Here is an 18,849-nt window from a genome sequence, read left to right on the forward strand (position 1 = left end):
ATGGGTCAAGAAACTGTTGGATTTTGATGCATAGTTTATTTTCTTGCATCGTGGACAATTCCTGATAAATAATTTTGTCTTTTACGGGAAAAATCGACTAAATTTACAAACTGAAGTCTACATTTAGGTGTTAAAAAGCAATCTAACACCAGGAGGGGGAAAAGTATTTGGTTAAACTTAAAACCTGCACCATTTTTAACAAACAAACCTATCACCCTGTTAGACCAAGAATAACAGATTGATGCTTTCTCAATATTAACATATATATCAAAATAAAGAACATCAATCCATTGTCTTCATTATTTAATTGCATTATATGTGCTACTTTGGCATGCAGCTATTTCAAAATGATTACGTGACTTCATCAAGTGGATTCAGTTCAGGTCAATTCAGTTTTATGTAGCTCCAATTTAAATCAAGCTGCTTCAAGGCATTTAAGGCCTTAAAAGTCTTTACTTTGATTCTAAGGTAAAGAAGGACCTTCAGGTCAATGTTTGTGTCACCTGTGTCTGCTCCTACAGGCAGGGATTAAGAGATAAGAGTTTCATGCTGTAACTTTAAGCAGAAAATGACTTTTGCTGCGGTCTTTTTTGTTTCTGTCGTCTCATCTGGATACCATTAAACCCAGTGCTTGGGCTTTTAGCAGTTTATTTCAGATGTAGTATTTTTTTAGCACCTGCAGTAAAGACACTGGTAATATTTGGTGTAAGGTTTAGACTGATCACAGTTAGATTTGTACAAGCTGTTTAAAAAACAAAGATGAACCCAGAAATGCGAAAATCTTGTTGTGCTAGCATCTAATGAGTAGACACATTTTACAGTGATGAGAGAACACTGACGAGTTACAGGTTAAAGGTTCAGGGGCTGGAGGGACTTAAAGGATGCTTGCAAGGAAGAGCAACTGTTAAGTAGGACTAGTTAAGAGGTAAGTGTAAGAGAAGGAACCCAAGACTACATTAGGATGCAGGAGGAGGAGGAACAGAAGGCCAAAATTTGTGAGAGGGAGAGAGGGCAATCCCAGCAATAAAAAGAGCTGCAGGCCACAGAGCAAGGTGAAGGGAAGGAAAAGGGGATAGGAAGACCTGCGGAAACAAAGGAAGATAGGAAAAAGTAAAAACAGCAACACAATCTCACAGCTTCAACACTTTCAACTGGATATTCACATTTAGGTGGATTGTTTGGGTTTCTGTATGTGTACACTGGAAGTGTGGCCAGTTGAACGTGCTGAAAGAGCCCACAAAGATAAAACAAAATGGAAGTGGAAATATTAATTGTCACAGGTTAATGGGAAGGAAACAGGCATTCTCTGAGGGGTGGGTATGTGACCAGCACACAATGATGTTTTAATTCATAAAACAGTTTTTTCTCTTTAGTTCCACTAAAAACAAAGGTGCTTTAGAGGATGTCACTGAGGATATTGTTAGAATAGTTTAACATTAGCACTGGAACTAAAATTGATTATGACTGTTTTAACAGTAAGCCTGACATCGAGATGCCTCCAAGTGACCATTGGGTTCAAAACAAATCCCCTGCAAACCAAACATTTTGCCTAAACTATGACTCACTGATCTTTACTTTTATGCATAATATCAAAGAGAACATTTATTTATTGAAATTCAGATATTATCTGTATATATTAGAAAGAACATTGTCAGAGTTTCTCAGAAAGAAATTTCAACAACAATTTTGTGGATGTAAATGCCAACTGTGGTAATAATATTTACCAACATAAACTACTTAATAAATGAAATTACACATGTGTGTGTGCACAGATGATCAGCCACAATCACGTTAGTTACTTTATTTTTATAATAGGCCAAACACTGCAGACAGTATGTTACCTGATTTCCCTTGAGTCCCTGTGGTCCTACTAATCCCTGTAAAAAGAAATCAGATGTCACATTGGGGACTGTGCCATATGACTGCATTTGGGGAATAAGGACACATGTTTTTATCACTGTTGTTATTTTGCCAAATACAGTACTCTCCATAAAAAAGTGATGCCACTGTGTTAATATGGAATAAACTCATTCCATACGCTTTTAATACACACAAACATTTTTCCATATCTTTACTAAACAGCTTTGAAACAGCTTTACATTTAACCAAACAGTGAGTGAAAATGAAACTGAAGCATCGTCCCACACAAAACTGAAATCCCAGTAGATGTGTTTGTGACAGCAGTGTGTAGCTGCCGCATGAGTTTGAAGCGTAACAAATGCAAACATTGGCATGAATTGTTTCTTGAACTCTTGCAGTGTCATTGATAGCAGGAACAAATGGCCTTCTGTAGGATTGTACTGTATGGATAGTACTTGATCTTATCTTTCACCAGCACAGTTCGCCTCCCTACCCTTTGATGTGTAAATCATATTGCTGTGAAGGATGCAAATGCAAATTAAAATGTTACCAGTGTTAACCCCCCCCCCCCGAACACACACTCTCACACACACACACACACACACACACACACACACACACACACACACACACACACACACACTTACGGGGATGCCTTGCGGCCCTGTTGGTCCTGGAATTCCAGGATCACCCTTTTCACCCTGTAGTTGTGACAGAAACCATCACCTGTACATGCCGCCTGATCTTAAACTCGATGCATCTTTTAGAATAAAAAAAAAAAGTTACTCACTGTCTCTCCCTTTGGTCCTGCTGGCCCTGGCACACCTGCAGGTCCTACTAGACCCTTTAAAACATGTTAAGGAAAGTAAATAGTAGGATCTACAAACAGAATAGTCAGGATCATCAAATGCCTCAAATCAGTAAATCAACAAGCTTTCTGGTACAATGTATCTTGGAGCATTTAAACCAGTTCTTCACAAATCTGAGATAACAGAACATTTCTACAAGGTAATTTTCTGCTGGTACTTGTAGCATATACCAAGCTTGTTGAACTACTGTCCAAACTGTATTAAACGAGGGAAAATGAATAAAATGTCAAGGTTGCAGCCTTCTGTCTAAGTATGAATCAAGATTGGAGAGGAAGATCTTGCATCTTAGGCATATCCAGCATGTGCACCCCTGTCTGTAATGCAGCTGTCCACGTGTACTACATGATATTTAAACATGCAGCACAGGTATCTCTGCATGCTTATTTGCATACTTTCCAGCAATGGCAGCTTTGCAGCCTGACGTTGGTACTAGGAGGGCCAGGAAGCAGGAAACTGTTAAGGTATGATCAGAGTTGGAGTACTGACACTATAATGGCATTCTATACGAGCTGGCAAGTTGTTTTGTTGGCAATCGCTTACAAGACACTGAATAGTTTGGAATAGTTAAGACGATCTGGAAAACAACTTGCCATAACACATAAACAGCTTCAAATTCCAAGATCTCTCAGGTGCTTGTGGTGGCTGGGCCTGTATGAGATGTGGTTATATCTCATAACCGTATGGATTTATGGTTTAAATTTTCAGGTTACTGATACTTAGAAAAGTAGTTGAGGGAGTTTAATTAAAATAGGGAAAAAATAATTGAAATTTCTTCATACCTAATCAGCTTAGCAGGAGTCATTGATGAGTTTCCCTTTTTACAAGAAACAAACTGAATAACAGGTTTTTATTTCTTTTTATAATGGTAATACAGTTAAAGAGCTTACCTCCTATAGATAATTTACTTTGAAAGCAATTTGAACATCTATTGCCTAAATTAGTTTCATTTGTATGTCCATCTTTATGCACAGGCTAATTTCTTTTGTCAACTCTGGAAACTTACACAACTGCCTGTAGACAAGCCATTATTCAAATCTTTTTTTGAATAAAAAAAACCAGAGTGAAAACAGAGGTTATGAGATTTGATGGACAGTAATTGATAAGGAAATATACATATTTCATGTCTCTAGGAAAGCAGGCAGACATGTTGAACATAAAAACTTGCAAACTAAAAGGAAGGAAACCAGGAAACTGTAATTAGCCTGTTTTGAATTGGGTGAAGTTGGCTTAAAATTTTAAGGGTTTATTGCTGATTGTGTAAAGAATTAAAATGCAAACGAACACAAAGAATATTGATATGTTTTTGGAAAATTGTGATGAACATACTAAGATGGTGAGTCATTGTAACCAAACAGTTCTAGGTAATTTGTGTTGGTAATACTCAAAACAGATGGATGATTGTCAATGATCAGTTTTGTCATTGACAAGTAATAATCAGGTAGCAGACTTTCACCTGGGGTACCAGAAGCTCAACAGCAGACTAAGTTGTTTGGCAGAGAAGATTTGCAAGTTTTCATGGTCACAATGCACACACTCAATTCTGCTGCTGTACATGTACACCACCATTTAAGGGGAAATTTACTATCAACACAAAGTACGAAGAAAACTTTTTAGTTATAGTAACTCGCTATCTATGTTGGTGGAAATAAATAATTGATCCCCTACTTTGTACATTTGTAACTTACATAGAAATGGACAGCCTCTAATTATGATGGTAGTTTCATTTTAATGGAGAGAGACCGAATATTAACCAAAAATGCAGAAGAAAACACATTACATCAAAATTATAAAATGATTTTATTTGAATTCTGACTCCAATAAATCATTCATTCTCTTTTGATCTTAACTCTTTATGTGTAGAAACCACACCTGTCCACAGAATCAACCTCTCCACCATGATGGGCAAAACCAAAGCTCTCAAAGGACGTCAGGGAAAAGACAAAAGCTGGAATTAGCTACAGTGCTAACCACCGTGCCACCGTGCTGCCCTTGGTTTGGTGCTATTTATATAGCACCAAATCACAACAACACTCGACTCAGCATGCTTAATAATGCAAGACCCTACACAGAGTCACCCCAACCATCAGATGACACCCTGTGAACAAGCATTTTGGCAACAGTGGGAAGGAAAAACTCCCTTTCAAGAGGAAGAAACCAACAACCGACTTGCTCACCTGGAAAGGGCTGGGAAACCTGTGAGAATCATGTTCTTTGATTTCTCCAGTGCTTTGAACACCACTCCTGCCCTGACCACACTCGCAGAGACTAGCTGGAGTATACAGGTGTGGACCATCATCTCACTACATGGATCCTGAACTATCTCACCAGCGTCCATCAGTACGTAGGATTTCAGACATGTGTGTCTGTACAGGCACCCCACACACCCAATACAGCACAGATGTCTCTTAAAACTCGGTCAATTACTTCCAGCAAGAATTCTCTGATGACTGAGAGTAAAGAGAACTGATGGGGACTGTTTTGGCTGATGCAGCAAAACTGTCTATTCAACACTGGGAAAACCACCTCCAGTTTGTGCTGGAGATGGGCCTTCGCAGGCAGAAACATCTTACACCTATAGCAATGAACATCCAGGGAATTAAGATTGAGACAGTGGACTCTTATGAGTACTTGGGTGTTGACCTGACCAATAAACTGACAAAGTAGACTGTATCTGAAGACTCCAGTCTTTTGGATTGCAAGGGAACTCCCGAAGACCTTCTGTAACTCTGTGGTGGCATCTGCCATATTTTATGGTCATGTGGTCTGCAGGGAGATTAACATCCAATCACAGCACTATCTATCATTAGTCATATATATCTAGCTACATATATAGGTTTATTGTTTATTGTCTTAATAAAAGAGACTGTTCATTTATTTGTGTGAGCAAAATTAGAAATTCAGCAGGGGATCAAATAATTACTTCCCATATATCACCATATAGATAATACGTTCTCAGTGCCACTGTATCCTCCAAACCCAACTCTGTGCACTCCTGTCCTCACAGAGTTTCTTTAGAATGAAAAATATTAAGACAAGCATGGGTAGCAACAAAGCAAGCATACAGTATACAACAAGCAGGCATTAAGGACATCAAGCAGGCAATAGTTGGGAGTAGAAGGGAGGAAGAAGAGGAGAAAGAGAAAGGGATTGGAATGTGACTTGCACCACTCACCACTGCACCTGGTCTGCCGTCTAACCCATGAGCCCCCTGTATAGTGTTGTACACAGTTAGAGAGCAGAGATGATGAGGGGACGAGGTGGTAGGTAGATGGGGAGGGTAGTCAGAGTTGGATGGGGAGATGGGGGAAGGAGGCGTGAGTGAAGCAGCGACTCAAGTGACTTCAAAAACATATTCAGATGATCACAACAGATGAGCGATGAAAGTGATGAAGCGGAAGAGTGAGTGATTTGGTCATAGTGGGTGATGGCATCATGTTTTTCTTCGCAGTGATGGCTGTTCTAAATTTCACTGTGATTATATCAAAGGCATATTTTACCATTTTAAAAATAAAATTTACTTCTATACTGACATGAGCACTGGCTATAAATGAAACTTATTGAGTGTGACATAAACCATAAATTCTTTGTAAAGCCAAAGATTTACAGCAACATGGTCCATTTTAGAAAGATTATAATAAAAAATTAAATTTAATTCAATTATATTATATTCATTAAAGCTGTGATGCCACTTGGCTCAAGGCATTTACACTGCAACATAAAGACACTGCAAAGTTAGAAAGGAGAACACTCAGCCAGTGTTGAAGCAGAGCTTTACACACAGTCATAAATTGTTGTTAGATTCACACATCTCTTCTGCTTATCTGTGTGTGTGTGTGTGTGTGTGTGTGTGTGTGTGTGTGTGTGTGTGTGTGTGTGTGTGTGTGTGTGTCTCCTAATATAGAACAATTTCAACCAAAAATGTACAATCTGGATTCATCAGTCCATGAAACCTTTTACTATTGATACATACAGACTCCAGCTATTTCCTCCTGTTTAAGGATGGTTTCTTGTCAACCACCTTTCCACCAAGAACATTTTTGATGACACAATAGTAAAAAGTGGGTCAGCTGAAGGGCCTCATATATTTTTCAGGTCCTGTTTGTGAATTTTCTCCTATTTAACTCTTGGAAATCTTGGAGTCGATGTTAATCAGGATATGTCCTCACCACACTTTAAACAAAAAGTGGAATAAAACATCTAGAATTATATATAGGAAAGCATATAGAGGCTACAATGAAGCATGTAAATGAATCCATAGAAATGTAGAATGAAGTACAGTATGTGGATGAGTAAATCATAGTAATGAATGATTCAACCTTTGCCCTAGTTTATCTGTGTTAAAGGTCACAGAGAAAGAGAACGCATGATGGGATTCATGTAAGAGGTAAGAGGAGAAGGAGAGAAAAAAGATTGTAACTGTCAAACACGGAACCATCATTTATAAGTGGTTTTACTGATTGTTAATTAGTTGTAAATATGTTTAAGTTAACCAGTATAATGAATCAGAAAATAGAATAACAATGATTCAGGCCTCACTGAGATGATGTTACAATGAATGTTCATGTGAAAATGTGCTAAACACAAATCTAACTGAAGTAGAAATACATAAGCTAAATGAAACAAAGTGAATTGTATTGATATGTGACTGAGTGTGTAAATGCATTTTCTATGTTAAGAATGACAGGTGAAAGATGAAAATGTAATGAAGTGGTTTGAAGTAGGTGATTCAAGATGGCGCCGAGTATGGCAGCCTTGTCGCGAGCTCCCCCAAGCAACAGCTTTTTTCTGTGTTTAATTTTACTTTTCCTTCATTTTTTCGCGAGTAGCACTTGTCTCCTTGTGTACGACCGACAAACCTTACTGGACATAAAAGACTGTCTTTCTTATAACTTTCCGGAGTTCAAGTTTTGCAACACGGACGCTCCGTTTGCAGACCCCCCATCCATCTCACCTGAGACGCCTTTGTTTTCTGGCCCTGGAGGCCGCAAACGCCGACGCAGAGGGAGAAGATCTGGCGTTCTGGTTCGACTGAGACGGCGCACTAACAGACCACCGTTACCCAGTTTATTACTGGCTAATGTGCAGTCTCTGGAGAACAAGCTGTGCGAGCTTCGGGCACGGATCTCATTCCAGCGAGAGATGCGGGACTGCTGCGTGATCTGCCTCACAGAAAACTGGGTATCGGACAAGGTACCGGACTCCGCAATACAACTACCGGGGTTCTCCGTGCATCGCGCGGACAGGTCACAGGATCTTACTGGGGAAAGCAGAGGTGGTGGTGTGTGTTTCATGATCAACAACAGCTGGTGTGATTATGCGAACGTGCACCCGGTCAAATCCTTCTGCTCACCGGACCTGGAGTACCTGATGATTAAGTGCCGGCCATTCTGGCTACCGAGGGAATTTACAGCAGTGATTATTACGGCTGTTTACATTCCCCCACAAGCCGACACTGACCGAGCACTCAGGGAACTGTACAGCGCGATAAGCAGCGAGGAAACCGCACACCCAGAGGCGGCGTTTATCACAGCCGGGTACTTTAATAAGGGAAACCTGAAGAAAGTCTCACCCAAACTCCACCAACACATCCACTTTAACACTCGTGGAGATCGGCTACTCGACCACTGCTACACCTCTTTCCGGGATGCGTACAAAGCCCTCCCCCGCGCCCCATTCGGCCAATCAGATCACCGCTCCATCCTGCTCCTGCCCGCCTACAGGCAGAAGCTGAAACAGGAAGCTCCAACCCGGAGGGCGGTGCACTGTTGGACAGACCAATCGGAGTCTGCGCTGCGGGACTGTTTTGATCACGCGGACTGGGAAATGTTTCACGTGGCTGCTAGGGACATTGATGAATACACAGACTCAGTCTGCGGATTTATCAGGAAATGCGTGGAAGATGTCGTCCCATCCAGAACAGTTAAATCCTTCCCAAATCAAAAACCCTGGATTAACGGAGATGTTCGCGTGGCACAGAGCACCGCCTTTGCCTCCGCGAACACATCGGACTACAAACACGCACATTACCAACTCCGGAAGACGATCAAAGCAGCCAAACGTGAGTACAGGGACAGGGTGGAGCAACAGTTTGACAACCCTCGGAGTATGTGGCAGGGACTAAACACGATCACAGACTTTAGAGGGAAAACCAGCACACCGCAGACCACGGCCTCTCTGTGTGAGGATCTAAACGTATTCTACGCTAGATTCGACACAGCGAACACCATGAGACCGGACAGTGTGCGCACCGCGGATGACGTCAGTGCGCACACTGTGTCTGAGGAGGATGTGCGGAGGTGCTTCAGGAAGGTGAACGCACGCAAAGCTACTGGTCCGGGCGGGATTCCCGGCCGCGTCCTCAAGTCATGCGCGGCTCAGCTGGCTGGAGTGTTCACGCACATCTTCAACCTTTCCCTCTCTCTGTCTGTAGTCCCAGCCTGCTTCAAAATGGCCACCATCGTCCCTGTACCCAAATCCTCCACCATCTCCTCATTGAACGACTGGCGACCTGTAGCCCTGACCCCCATCGTAAGCAAATGCTTCGAGAAGCTGGTCAGGGACTTCATCTGCTCTGCACTACCCGACTCACTGGACCCTCTACAGTTCGCATACCGCCACAACAGGTCCACTGATGATGCCATAGCCCTGACACTACACACTGCCCTGTCACACCTGGAGAAGAGAGACACGTATGTGAGAATGCTGTTTGTAGATTACAGCTCAGCATTCAATACCATCGTTCCCTCGAAGCTGGACAGGAAACTGCAGGATCTAGGACTGAGCAGCTCCCTCTGCAGCTGGATCCTTAGCTTCCTGTCTGACAGACGCCAAGTGGTCAGACTGGGCAGCATCACCTCATCCCCCATCACACTGAACACTGGTGCTCCACAGGGGTGTGTACTGAGCCCTCTCCTGTACTCACTCTACACCTACGACTGCACAGCCACTAACAGCTCCAACATCATTGTGAAGTTTGTGGACGACACTACAGTGGTGGGTCTTATCACCAACGGTGATGAGACGGCTTACAGGGAGGAGGTCAGCGCCCTGACCCACTGGTGTCAAGACAACCATCTCACCCTCAACGTCGCAAAGACAAAGGAGTTGATAGTGGACTTCCGGAGGTGCAGAGAAGTACACACCCCCATCACCATCAACGGCGCTGCTGTGGAGAGAGTGAGCAGCTTCCGGTTCCTTGGTGTACATCTGGCTGAGGATCTTACGTGGTCAGTACACACAAACAAAACAGTGAAGAAGGCGCAGCAGCGCCTCTTCTTTCTCAGGAGACTGAAAAGATTCGGCATGAGCCCCCGCATCCTCAGGACCTTCTATCACTGTGCCATTGAGAGCATCCTCACTGGATGCATCACCACCTGGTATGGCAACAGCACCGCCTACAACTGCAAAGCTCTCCAGAGAGTAGTGCGGTGCTCTGAACGGATAATTGGAGGTGAGCTTCCCTCCCTCCAAGACATCTACAGGAAGCGCTGCCTGAGGAAAGCGGGGAGGATCATCAAGGACTCCAGTCACCCCAGCCATAAACTGTTCAGACTACTTCCATCAGGAAGGAGGTTCTGCAGCATCCGGTCCCGTACCAGCAGACTGAGAGACAGCTTCTTCCACCAGGCCATCAGACTGTTGAACACTTCATAGACACCTCAGCTTCACTACTGGAACTTTAACATTATGCACTCCATACTGTACAGTAATGCCACTGTTTTGCACATGTCTCACTCTGTATATTTTATTTTATTTATTTTATATATTTTATTTATTGTTTACTCTATTTAATTTGTAAAATATGTGTACACACACACACACACACACACACACACACACACACACACACACACACACGTAGAAAATATTTAGTATACACATCCAGAAATGCATACACTATTATATATTGTACATATATTTATTAGTTTCAGATGTAGCCATTCTTGTATTTTGCTTGTTTACATTATTGTATTTTGCACAACTCTGTTGCTTGTGAAGCTCGCACACAAGAATTTCACTCACATGTGCTGTACCAATGTACCTGCACATGTGATGTGACAATAAAAGTGATTTGATTTGATTTGATTTAAAGTTGAAAGTTTAAATGTTGTAAGTCCGATAGAGAGAGCATGATAACGTGTGGGTGGACATTGGGCGATTAGACGTTAATAATGTCATTGGATGTCCCCGGGGGTGAGGTTAGATGTCACTTCAGATGTGATGTCCAGTGGGTGAATGGGGAGAAAGGGTGAGCAGTTTAAAAGTGAGGGGCGATTTGGGGTTCTTCCCTTTTGTCTTCTATGAGATGAGAAGTTCACACAGTGGAAAGCCACAGCCTGAACTGTGAACATGCAAACTGGTTTTGTACTTTTTGGCTTTTCATCTGCTCAATTTTGCTGTGATGGTTCATTCAGAAGGAGTTTGGTTCATCTTACTCCCCCTGAATCCCCAGCTGCTTTCCTGTAGGGTGATTACCATCAACTCAGAACATGGGGATAAGTGGATCTTTAGGTTGTGCTCATCCTTTCTCCAAGCTCTCCCCACCAAAGATAAGAACAAAATCAGCATTAGCTCAGACCAGGTTAATTAGATACGTATAGTTTACATATAGTTCAAGTGTTTTATGATTATTACTATTTGCCTTTGCTTTTGCTTTCTGGCAATTAAAGTGTAAATTGTGGACCTTCACTTTTTAACTCTTTGTTAGACAGTAAAGGTAAAAGTCTGAGTACTGATTTTGATCAGTGCAAATAGCTTTTACAGTTTACCCTAGCCTGTTAAAATAATCTTCCCTTGGGCCCTTTCCTCAGAAATTACAAGTGCCATGATCAATAGGGGAGCTACCGTAAACCAATGGGACTGACAGTATTTGATCTGCAAGGCTACTCAGTTTTCTTCTTATCTGGGTTAGCAGTTGACCTCTGCATACCTATTGGGTAAGACTCATAGGACCAAGAGCTGAAACAGACTTCCTGTATAGGGGTTGGGGGCCCATGCAGATCAAGAGTATAACAGAGAGCTATCAGGAAAAAAGGTTTTTCCTCTAGTTTGCGTCACCACGTAGTGACGCAGCTATCACTTTGTATTTAGTCAGGTGGATTATGTAACGCAATACCCAGAAGCAGTGCCGCTGCGCAGGCGCTGTTGCAGATCATCTCCCATGTTGGCATCCCGAAAGAGATATTGACTGACCAGGGCTCATCGTTCATGTCTCGCACCCTGAATGTCTACCACCCTCAGACTGAAGGAGTGGTGGAGCGGCTGAATAAGACTTTAAAGTCCGTGACTCGGAAGCTCATTCACGAGGATGAACATAATTGAGATCGCTGGTTAGACCCTCTGTTGTTTGCAGTGTGGGAGGTGCCCCAGGCTTCCACCAAGGGATTTTCAGGAAGCTGCAAGGGGTGCTCAACCTTATTAGAGAAAACTGGAGGAAGGTCTGAGTCCAATGAAAAATGAGATTCAGTACGTTCTGGATTTGTGAGCAAAACACACTTTTGGGAGGTTGTCATGGGAGAATTTGCGTGATGTTAACATCTGTACAACAGAGGGGCTAGAATCAGGCAATTTTAACAGGGAGATAAAGTGCTTGTATTGCTTCCCTTCTCCAGCTCAAAATTACTTGCCAAGTAGCAAGGGCCCTTGGTGGTCCCACGGCGAGTGGGGGATGTCGACTATGAAGTGATATGGTCGGACAATGGAGGGTCCATGCATATCACCTCAACCTCTTCAAAGCATGGAGAGAGACTGCAGCCGCTTCTCTGGTGAGCCTGGTGACAGAGACGAGCTGGGGCCAGAGGTACCAAATGCCACCATTCCTGCCTCCCTCCATTGTGATAACCATGTCGCACAGACCTAGAGAGCGGATGTTGGCGGATTGTTGCAGATGTGTTCTCCCCCCCACTCGGCCATATGAGTCTCATCGAGCACCATTTTCATACACAACCTGGCATGATGGCACGTTCACTGCCATACAGGCTACCTGAACATAAAAGTCAAATTGTTCAGAGGTATTTGGCTGAGATGCTGTGGATGGGAGTAATAGAAGAGTCAAACAGCGTGGTGTAGCCTACTTGGATGATGTTATCATCCATAGTGACACCTAGTCGGAGCATGTGCAGCGGGTGACTGCAGTCCTGGAGTCCCTGAGGCAGGTGGGGCTCATGGCCAACCCAAAGAAGTGTGCAGTTGGACGGAGGGAGGTACAGTATCTAGGGTAGCACTTGGGGGAAGGAAGGTGTGTCCACAGATGGAAAAAAACAGCAGCAATTGCCAAGATCAAAAAGGAAGTGAGACAGTTCTTGGGGCTGACAGGGTACTACCACTGGTTCGTGCCTGGGTTTGCAGACCTGACCTTCCCCTTAATTGAGCTCACCCGAATGGGTGCTTCAGACCTGGTCCAGTGGACGGAGTCGTGGCAGGTGGAGTTTGTGCAGGTAAAAATGGCTATGTGGGGAGCAGCTGCTCACAGTCCTGACTCCCCCCCCCCCCCCCCCTTTATCCTCCAGACTGACGCCTCGATGGTCAACTCTCTTTGTTATTACCTGCTGGGGCGCTCATACACCCTCTGCTCAGACCACGCCCTGCTGCAATGGCTTCACCGCATGAAAGATGCCAATGCCCGGATCACCTGGTGGTATCTGGTTTTACAGCCCTTTAAACTTCAACTTGTCCTACTTCCTGTCTCTGGACAAGAAATTTAGCTGGTTTAATTTATCTGTTTCATATATGCTGTTGAACTGTAGGTGACCTGTGTAAAGTGACGTGTTTCTGCCTTACAGAAGAGTAGTAGTAAAAATGGGGGAGGACCCCTTATATGGAGGGTCAGTTTGTATCCTCACTACAACCCCACAATTGCCTCGTGCTGGCTGAATTCCTTCTTGCAAGAATAAAGCGCTCAAATGGAAACTGAGCAGTGTCACCTCTTTTATTTAATGCACTAAACTTCCATAACACTCCTTTTTGATTAGTACACAGAATTTATGAACATTTATGGTTTGAGTTGTTTTGGATGTGTCAATTGAATGGGTTGCTACTAAATCTGGTGGGAATTTCATGTCAATAGCACCTTTATATTCAATGCTTATTTCACGCGCTGTATTATAATGTCTCAGTTAAAGCCAAGGACCTCAGCAGGCTCCACTGAACTTCACTTAAACCAGTGTTGGTTGGTCTGACTAATACGCAGGTACATGTTTGATCCATATTTTTATCTTCTGTTTTTATTAACTGCATTTTGTCCTTGTTAAGTTAAAGCTGAAATAAAAATGTTCAGCTCTATCTGTTAAAATTCAAGCTTTAAGTAATACGCTTTTGTCTTCTACTGTTTTGTTAATATGGAAGTGCTGGACCGGGCCACACTTACTCAGTCCAGCCTCAGTTACTACACGATACTACGGAGACTCCTGGTACTGGTGCTCCTCTGAAAATGGCTTTTTCTTGTACTCACACACATATTCAAGGTGAACATACTCACAGTTGATTTAAGTAAGTATGATTAACCTATTTTAGAACTGAAAAGTCAGTTGTTAGACTCTGTTTGCTGAACCTGCTTTCTAGAATCAGACTCAAACACAGGCAACAACAACAAAAACTAACAGATCACTAACAGGAAGAGGAAAAAAGGACGATAAAGAGAAGAGAAATCTAAAATGAGACAACAGAAAACTAGCCTTAAAAATAAAACAAGAAGTAAACAGAAGATAATTAGCATCAAGACAAAAAGAGACAAGGAAAAACTAAATTAAGGCATTAAGGCAAAGACAGCAAAAATATTTAAATATAAGAAAAAACTGGTTCTAAAAATATAAAAAGTATTAAAATCATACCAGGACTTAAAGTTCAGCATTATCTCACTGTCTAAAAATAATCACTAGGATAAAAAAAGAAATAAGAGCTACAGCTTATTATTATCAGAGAAATAAAAGCAGGAATCCCAAATTCAACTTACAAAGCAAATCCTTGGGACCTTGATAGAGCCAATAATTTCACGATTAATGATAATGCAACAACATCTTGCTATCATGTGAAAAACTCAATTCCTCAATCTATAAGTGACTGAGAGCAACTGAAATGGTGTCGTCAGCCCTCTGAAGCCTTTGAACCTTTCTCTGGTGTTTTGCAACATTTTTTTAACATCTGTATTTTCTGTAACTCCTGAACCAGCAGGTAAATTGTAAGAATTTCAATGGTTCCTGAACGCAGTGACTCATTTCAGTGATATTAGGATGATTACAGTAATTCAAGGCATAGGGTCACAGCAGCCAAAAGTTGGTTGAGAGAAGAGAAAGTGAGTGTGACGACGTTTTTTTATCTAACAGTTTGAGGGTTTTCTTTTAACTGTTTTTTGTTGTTTTCTGTGTTTCTTGCAGAGATTGTCGTGGCCAACCTGGCATTACTGTAATGACTGTAATGATATCACTGAAAAAGCACAGAGTTGAAGAAACCATTGAATTTTTTTGATTATGCCAGTGGTTCAAGAGTTTTGGTAGTTTGATGTAAAAGTTTGACCTAAAACTGATGATTATTTTAATGTGAGTGCAAACCAGTGTGAAAGAATAACAACCCAAAAATTCATTTTCAGATTATCCCATTACAAATCAACTCAAACATCATTTGCATCAATTTTCAATATGAGACAGCTAAGATGTATTTTGAATGTTGGTTATTATGAACAGACAGAATGTCCAGTGAACTTACAGGAAGTCCAAGATGGCCTCTGTCTCCCTTGTCGCCTTTCTGACCCGTCGCTCCCTTTTCTCCTCGGATTCCAATTCCTGGCTCTCCCTGAGTTAAAAGGTAAGAGATACAATACAATCCTTACACTTTCCTACATAAAATCAATGATATGATATGATATTGACAACATATAACTAGAGGCAAATTTAATAACCGTAGAAAGTGGGTAATATCATAGTTTGTTCTCACCTTAGGCCCCGATGGTCCTTGTGGTCCCTAGAGGAACAAAACAGTGAAATTTATTTCAATTCACTTTTATTTATATACTGCCACTCACAACAACAGTCATACTAAAGTGCTTCATATTGAAAGGTAATGACCCTCCAATAAAACAGAGAGAACAATCAAACGACCCCAATGGCGACAGTAGGAAGGAAAAGCTCCCTTTAAACAGGAAGAAACCTCTGGCAGAACCAGGCTCAGGGAGGAGCGGCCATCTTCTGCAATCGGTTAGGGAGTGAGTGGAGGACGGCAGGATAAAAGGACGAGATAAAAGTACATGGAGGACAAGAGTCAAAGCTTTAAAATAAGTAACGATTAAATTCAGAGTTATGTATAAAGACATGGTGAGTGAAATAAAGGTGAGTGAAGAAGAAACACCAAGTGCATCATGGGAAGTCCCCAGCAGCATAGACCTATCCAGAGTTTTCAGTCACATGACTGACTCACTACCCTGGCATGCAAAATATGGTCAGAAGTGGACAGTAGGTGGTGCTGTAGGAAAAGTATTTTTCTCGCCTATATCAAGCAACTACTCGAAAAACAAACATATGAAGAGAAACAATGAATTTTAGGGACTTGTGATCCATATTTTGCTCTGGCAGCTTTATGTAAATACCTAAAATACCTAAAAGTGCCAATGTCTCTCCCAGAGCTCCAGTTCAGTGACATCTATGTGCATCTTGTAGAACAGGGGTCGGCAACCTTTCTGATGATGAGTGCCTCTAAAATTCCCTCAGAGGTCATTGTGCCATATGACTGCATTAGCAATGAATTTAATAACGCTCTATATGAACAGTTACTCACTATATAGATCAACTTTACAGAATTATATTTGTTCGCAGATGTTGGCAGCTATTAGCGAATAGTTATCAGCTATTTAGAAACAAAAAAAGACTTTTTATCCTTAACAGCAAATCAGAATCAGAATCAGAATACTTGAACTAAATAAATGAACTGTACAACAGAAAATACAAATGCTATTTATGGTCTCCTCCCAACAATGATAAGAAAAATAAACTAAGCCAATATGGCATGTTTGTTAATACAGAGACACACATGTTAATGTGATCTCTGGTCTCCCACTCAGAGACACAGGTCTCCGAGTGTCCAGCATTCAGAGGCTACCTGAGGACTCATGTGAGAGAAAATCTGCTCACACAGACATGTAGAGCCAAACACTGTCAATAAGGCCTCTGCAATGTTCTGAAGACAGTTAAACTTGTCAGGTAGTGACGTCCAGCAGGTGAACATGCAGCTCCATGAACACGCACAGCTGTGGATTCCAGCTGCGTTCATAGTTCTGCAAACTTCTGCAAACTGACCCCACAGTGTCGAGCTTTTCAGTTCAATCAGCTGCATTTCGATGTCGCATTAACTGGCATTAAACCAGCCAGTTAATGCAAGATAAACCCAGCTGCTCTTTAAAGCTTTCTGGTTTGATCAGTATTGAGTCTTCGGATGTATCCGTGTATTTCCGTGGTGCTGATGCTGCGCTGAGCGGACAGCTGCTGAAGCATTTGAAGTGTCAGAATGAGGAAATTTAAACATCGCTTGAAAAAACTGCCAGCTAACAACGTCCCTCTCACCGGTAGTTACTTTTAGCCAGTTACAAGTTGATCTGGTAGTTGGGGTTGTTAGCTAAGATACCGACATTAAGAAGCGGCACAACTAATGTGTGTATGCGAGCTAATTTGCGATGTGCACCGCTGGCCCGGCCATTTATTTTTTAATGCACCTGCTCAGATTAGTTCACTGCGTGTCGTGCCCAAGGCTGGACTGGGACAAAAAAATCTTCATTTTGACTGGAGACCGGCCCCCCAGGTCTTAAAGCCATAAAGCCTTTGAATGAAAACAGACGCTGTTGTGACAGTGATGTACAGTCTTGTTGGTATATGTATGATTTCTGTACATTTTACGTCAGATAAAAACTTTGGTTGTAAGATTCAGATAATTATTTATTAAAAGTGAGATATTTTAAATGAGAATAAGAAAGAAAAGTATTTCTTTGTGCCCCCTCTCCCTGTTAATGCCCTACCTGCCCCCCTGGCAAAACTTTGCTAGACCCGCCCCTGCACAGTTACCAGCTGTCAGCTACTTAGAAAAGGATCCTGGTGTTATTTGTCTCTCAGAAACAGTTCATAACTTCAACTCATTCATGTCACCTAAAAGGTAAACCTGTTTCTCCATCACTGTTCAGCTCTGATGATTCAGTAAGGACATCTCCTGGTTTCATCTTCATGTTTCCCTCTCACCACATATCCAAACCGACATCATGACCAGCAGCTTTACAGCTGTGGCTCCAGCAAACATCAGCTGATACTAGAAATGAATATTAAATCAATTCTAACAACAGCTGATCAAGCTTAAACGTGCTGCTGTTGTTTAGCGCGACATCGGCTGGTTTCCTGTTTCTGGCGCAAAGTGGGAGATAAACAAACAAGAGAGCCGATCAGCTGATCACTGATCAGTTTCATGATTGAAGTAGCAACAGGAGAGGGAGGGGGAGAGAATGAGAGGAGAAGAGGCAGCTGCAGCGTAAAGATGCAGAATAACTCCAGCGTTGTGTCTTTTTCCATTCTAGCTGAAGTACAAACTGTGTTCCTTTTCAGCTCAATACGAAACGCGTAATATTTTCTCTGAATGCGGGACGATTCCGTTTTTTACAGGTCAGTTGGAAACTCTACTAACTAACCTTACAAATAAGTTCACTCTCACTAACATCATAGCACCCATCCAGCTGTATAGAAACTCCGTCATGCTAGCTAGTACGCAGTACGAGTTATTGTAACTGACGGTAAAAAGTCAGCATAACGAAAATAAACTCCACCTAAACTTGGTTTATATCTGACCCAGATAGACTGCAGGTCATAACTTCTTACCTGAAGTTCAGTTCACCTGACACTCGGACCGGCGGCCACTTCCGGTCTCTCCTCCTCCTGCCTCCCCTTTCCCTCATCCACCTGCTGGCCTCTGTGGGAGCTCCGCCATAGCCACAACCAAACAACTGAGTTATTTTTACACATCAACCAGCATCTGGCCAATCCACCACCTTTCATTGTTTATGCCGTTACAAAAAAAAGAAAAAGACATCGGCCCATAAAAACGAAAAATCACCATCGACCCACCAGGCAAATGTCTGGTATGCCCGATGGCCAGTCCA

At 42.2% G+C, this 18,849-nt stretch overlaps 1 protein-coding gene across 1 annotated transcript in view; it reads right to left on the minus strand.

The window, feature by feature from the left end:
- The window catches only part of LOC101470101 (collagen, type XIII, alpha 1), a 72,641-nt gene that overhangs the window by 13,881 nt on the left and 39,911 nt on the right, over positions 1–18,849 (minus strand). Inside the window, exons 29-34 of the mRNA XM_076891344.1 lie at positions 15,657–15,683; positions 15,429–15,515; positions 5,902–5,937; positions 2,651–2,704; positions 2,508–2,561; positions 1,842–1,877 (exon numbers count right to left, since the gene is read on the minus strand). Coding sequence (XP_076747459.1) covers positions 1,842–1,877; positions 2,508–2,561; positions 2,651–2,704; positions 5,902–5,937; positions 15,429–15,515; positions 15,657–15,683 — 294 coding nt within the window. The remainder of the gene's footprint in view (positions 1–1,841; positions 1,878–2,507; positions 2,562–2,650; positions 2,705–5,901; positions 5,938–15,428; positions 15,516–15,656; positions 15,684–18,849) is intronic.

This window comes from Maylandia zebra, linkage group LG13, assembly GCF_041146795.1.
Source record: "Maylandia zebra isolate NMK-2024a linkage group LG13, Mzebra_GT3a, whole genome shotgun sequence".
Lineage (NCBI taxonomy): Eukaryota > Metazoa > Chordata > Actinopteri > Cichliformes > Cichlidae > Maylandia > Maylandia zebra.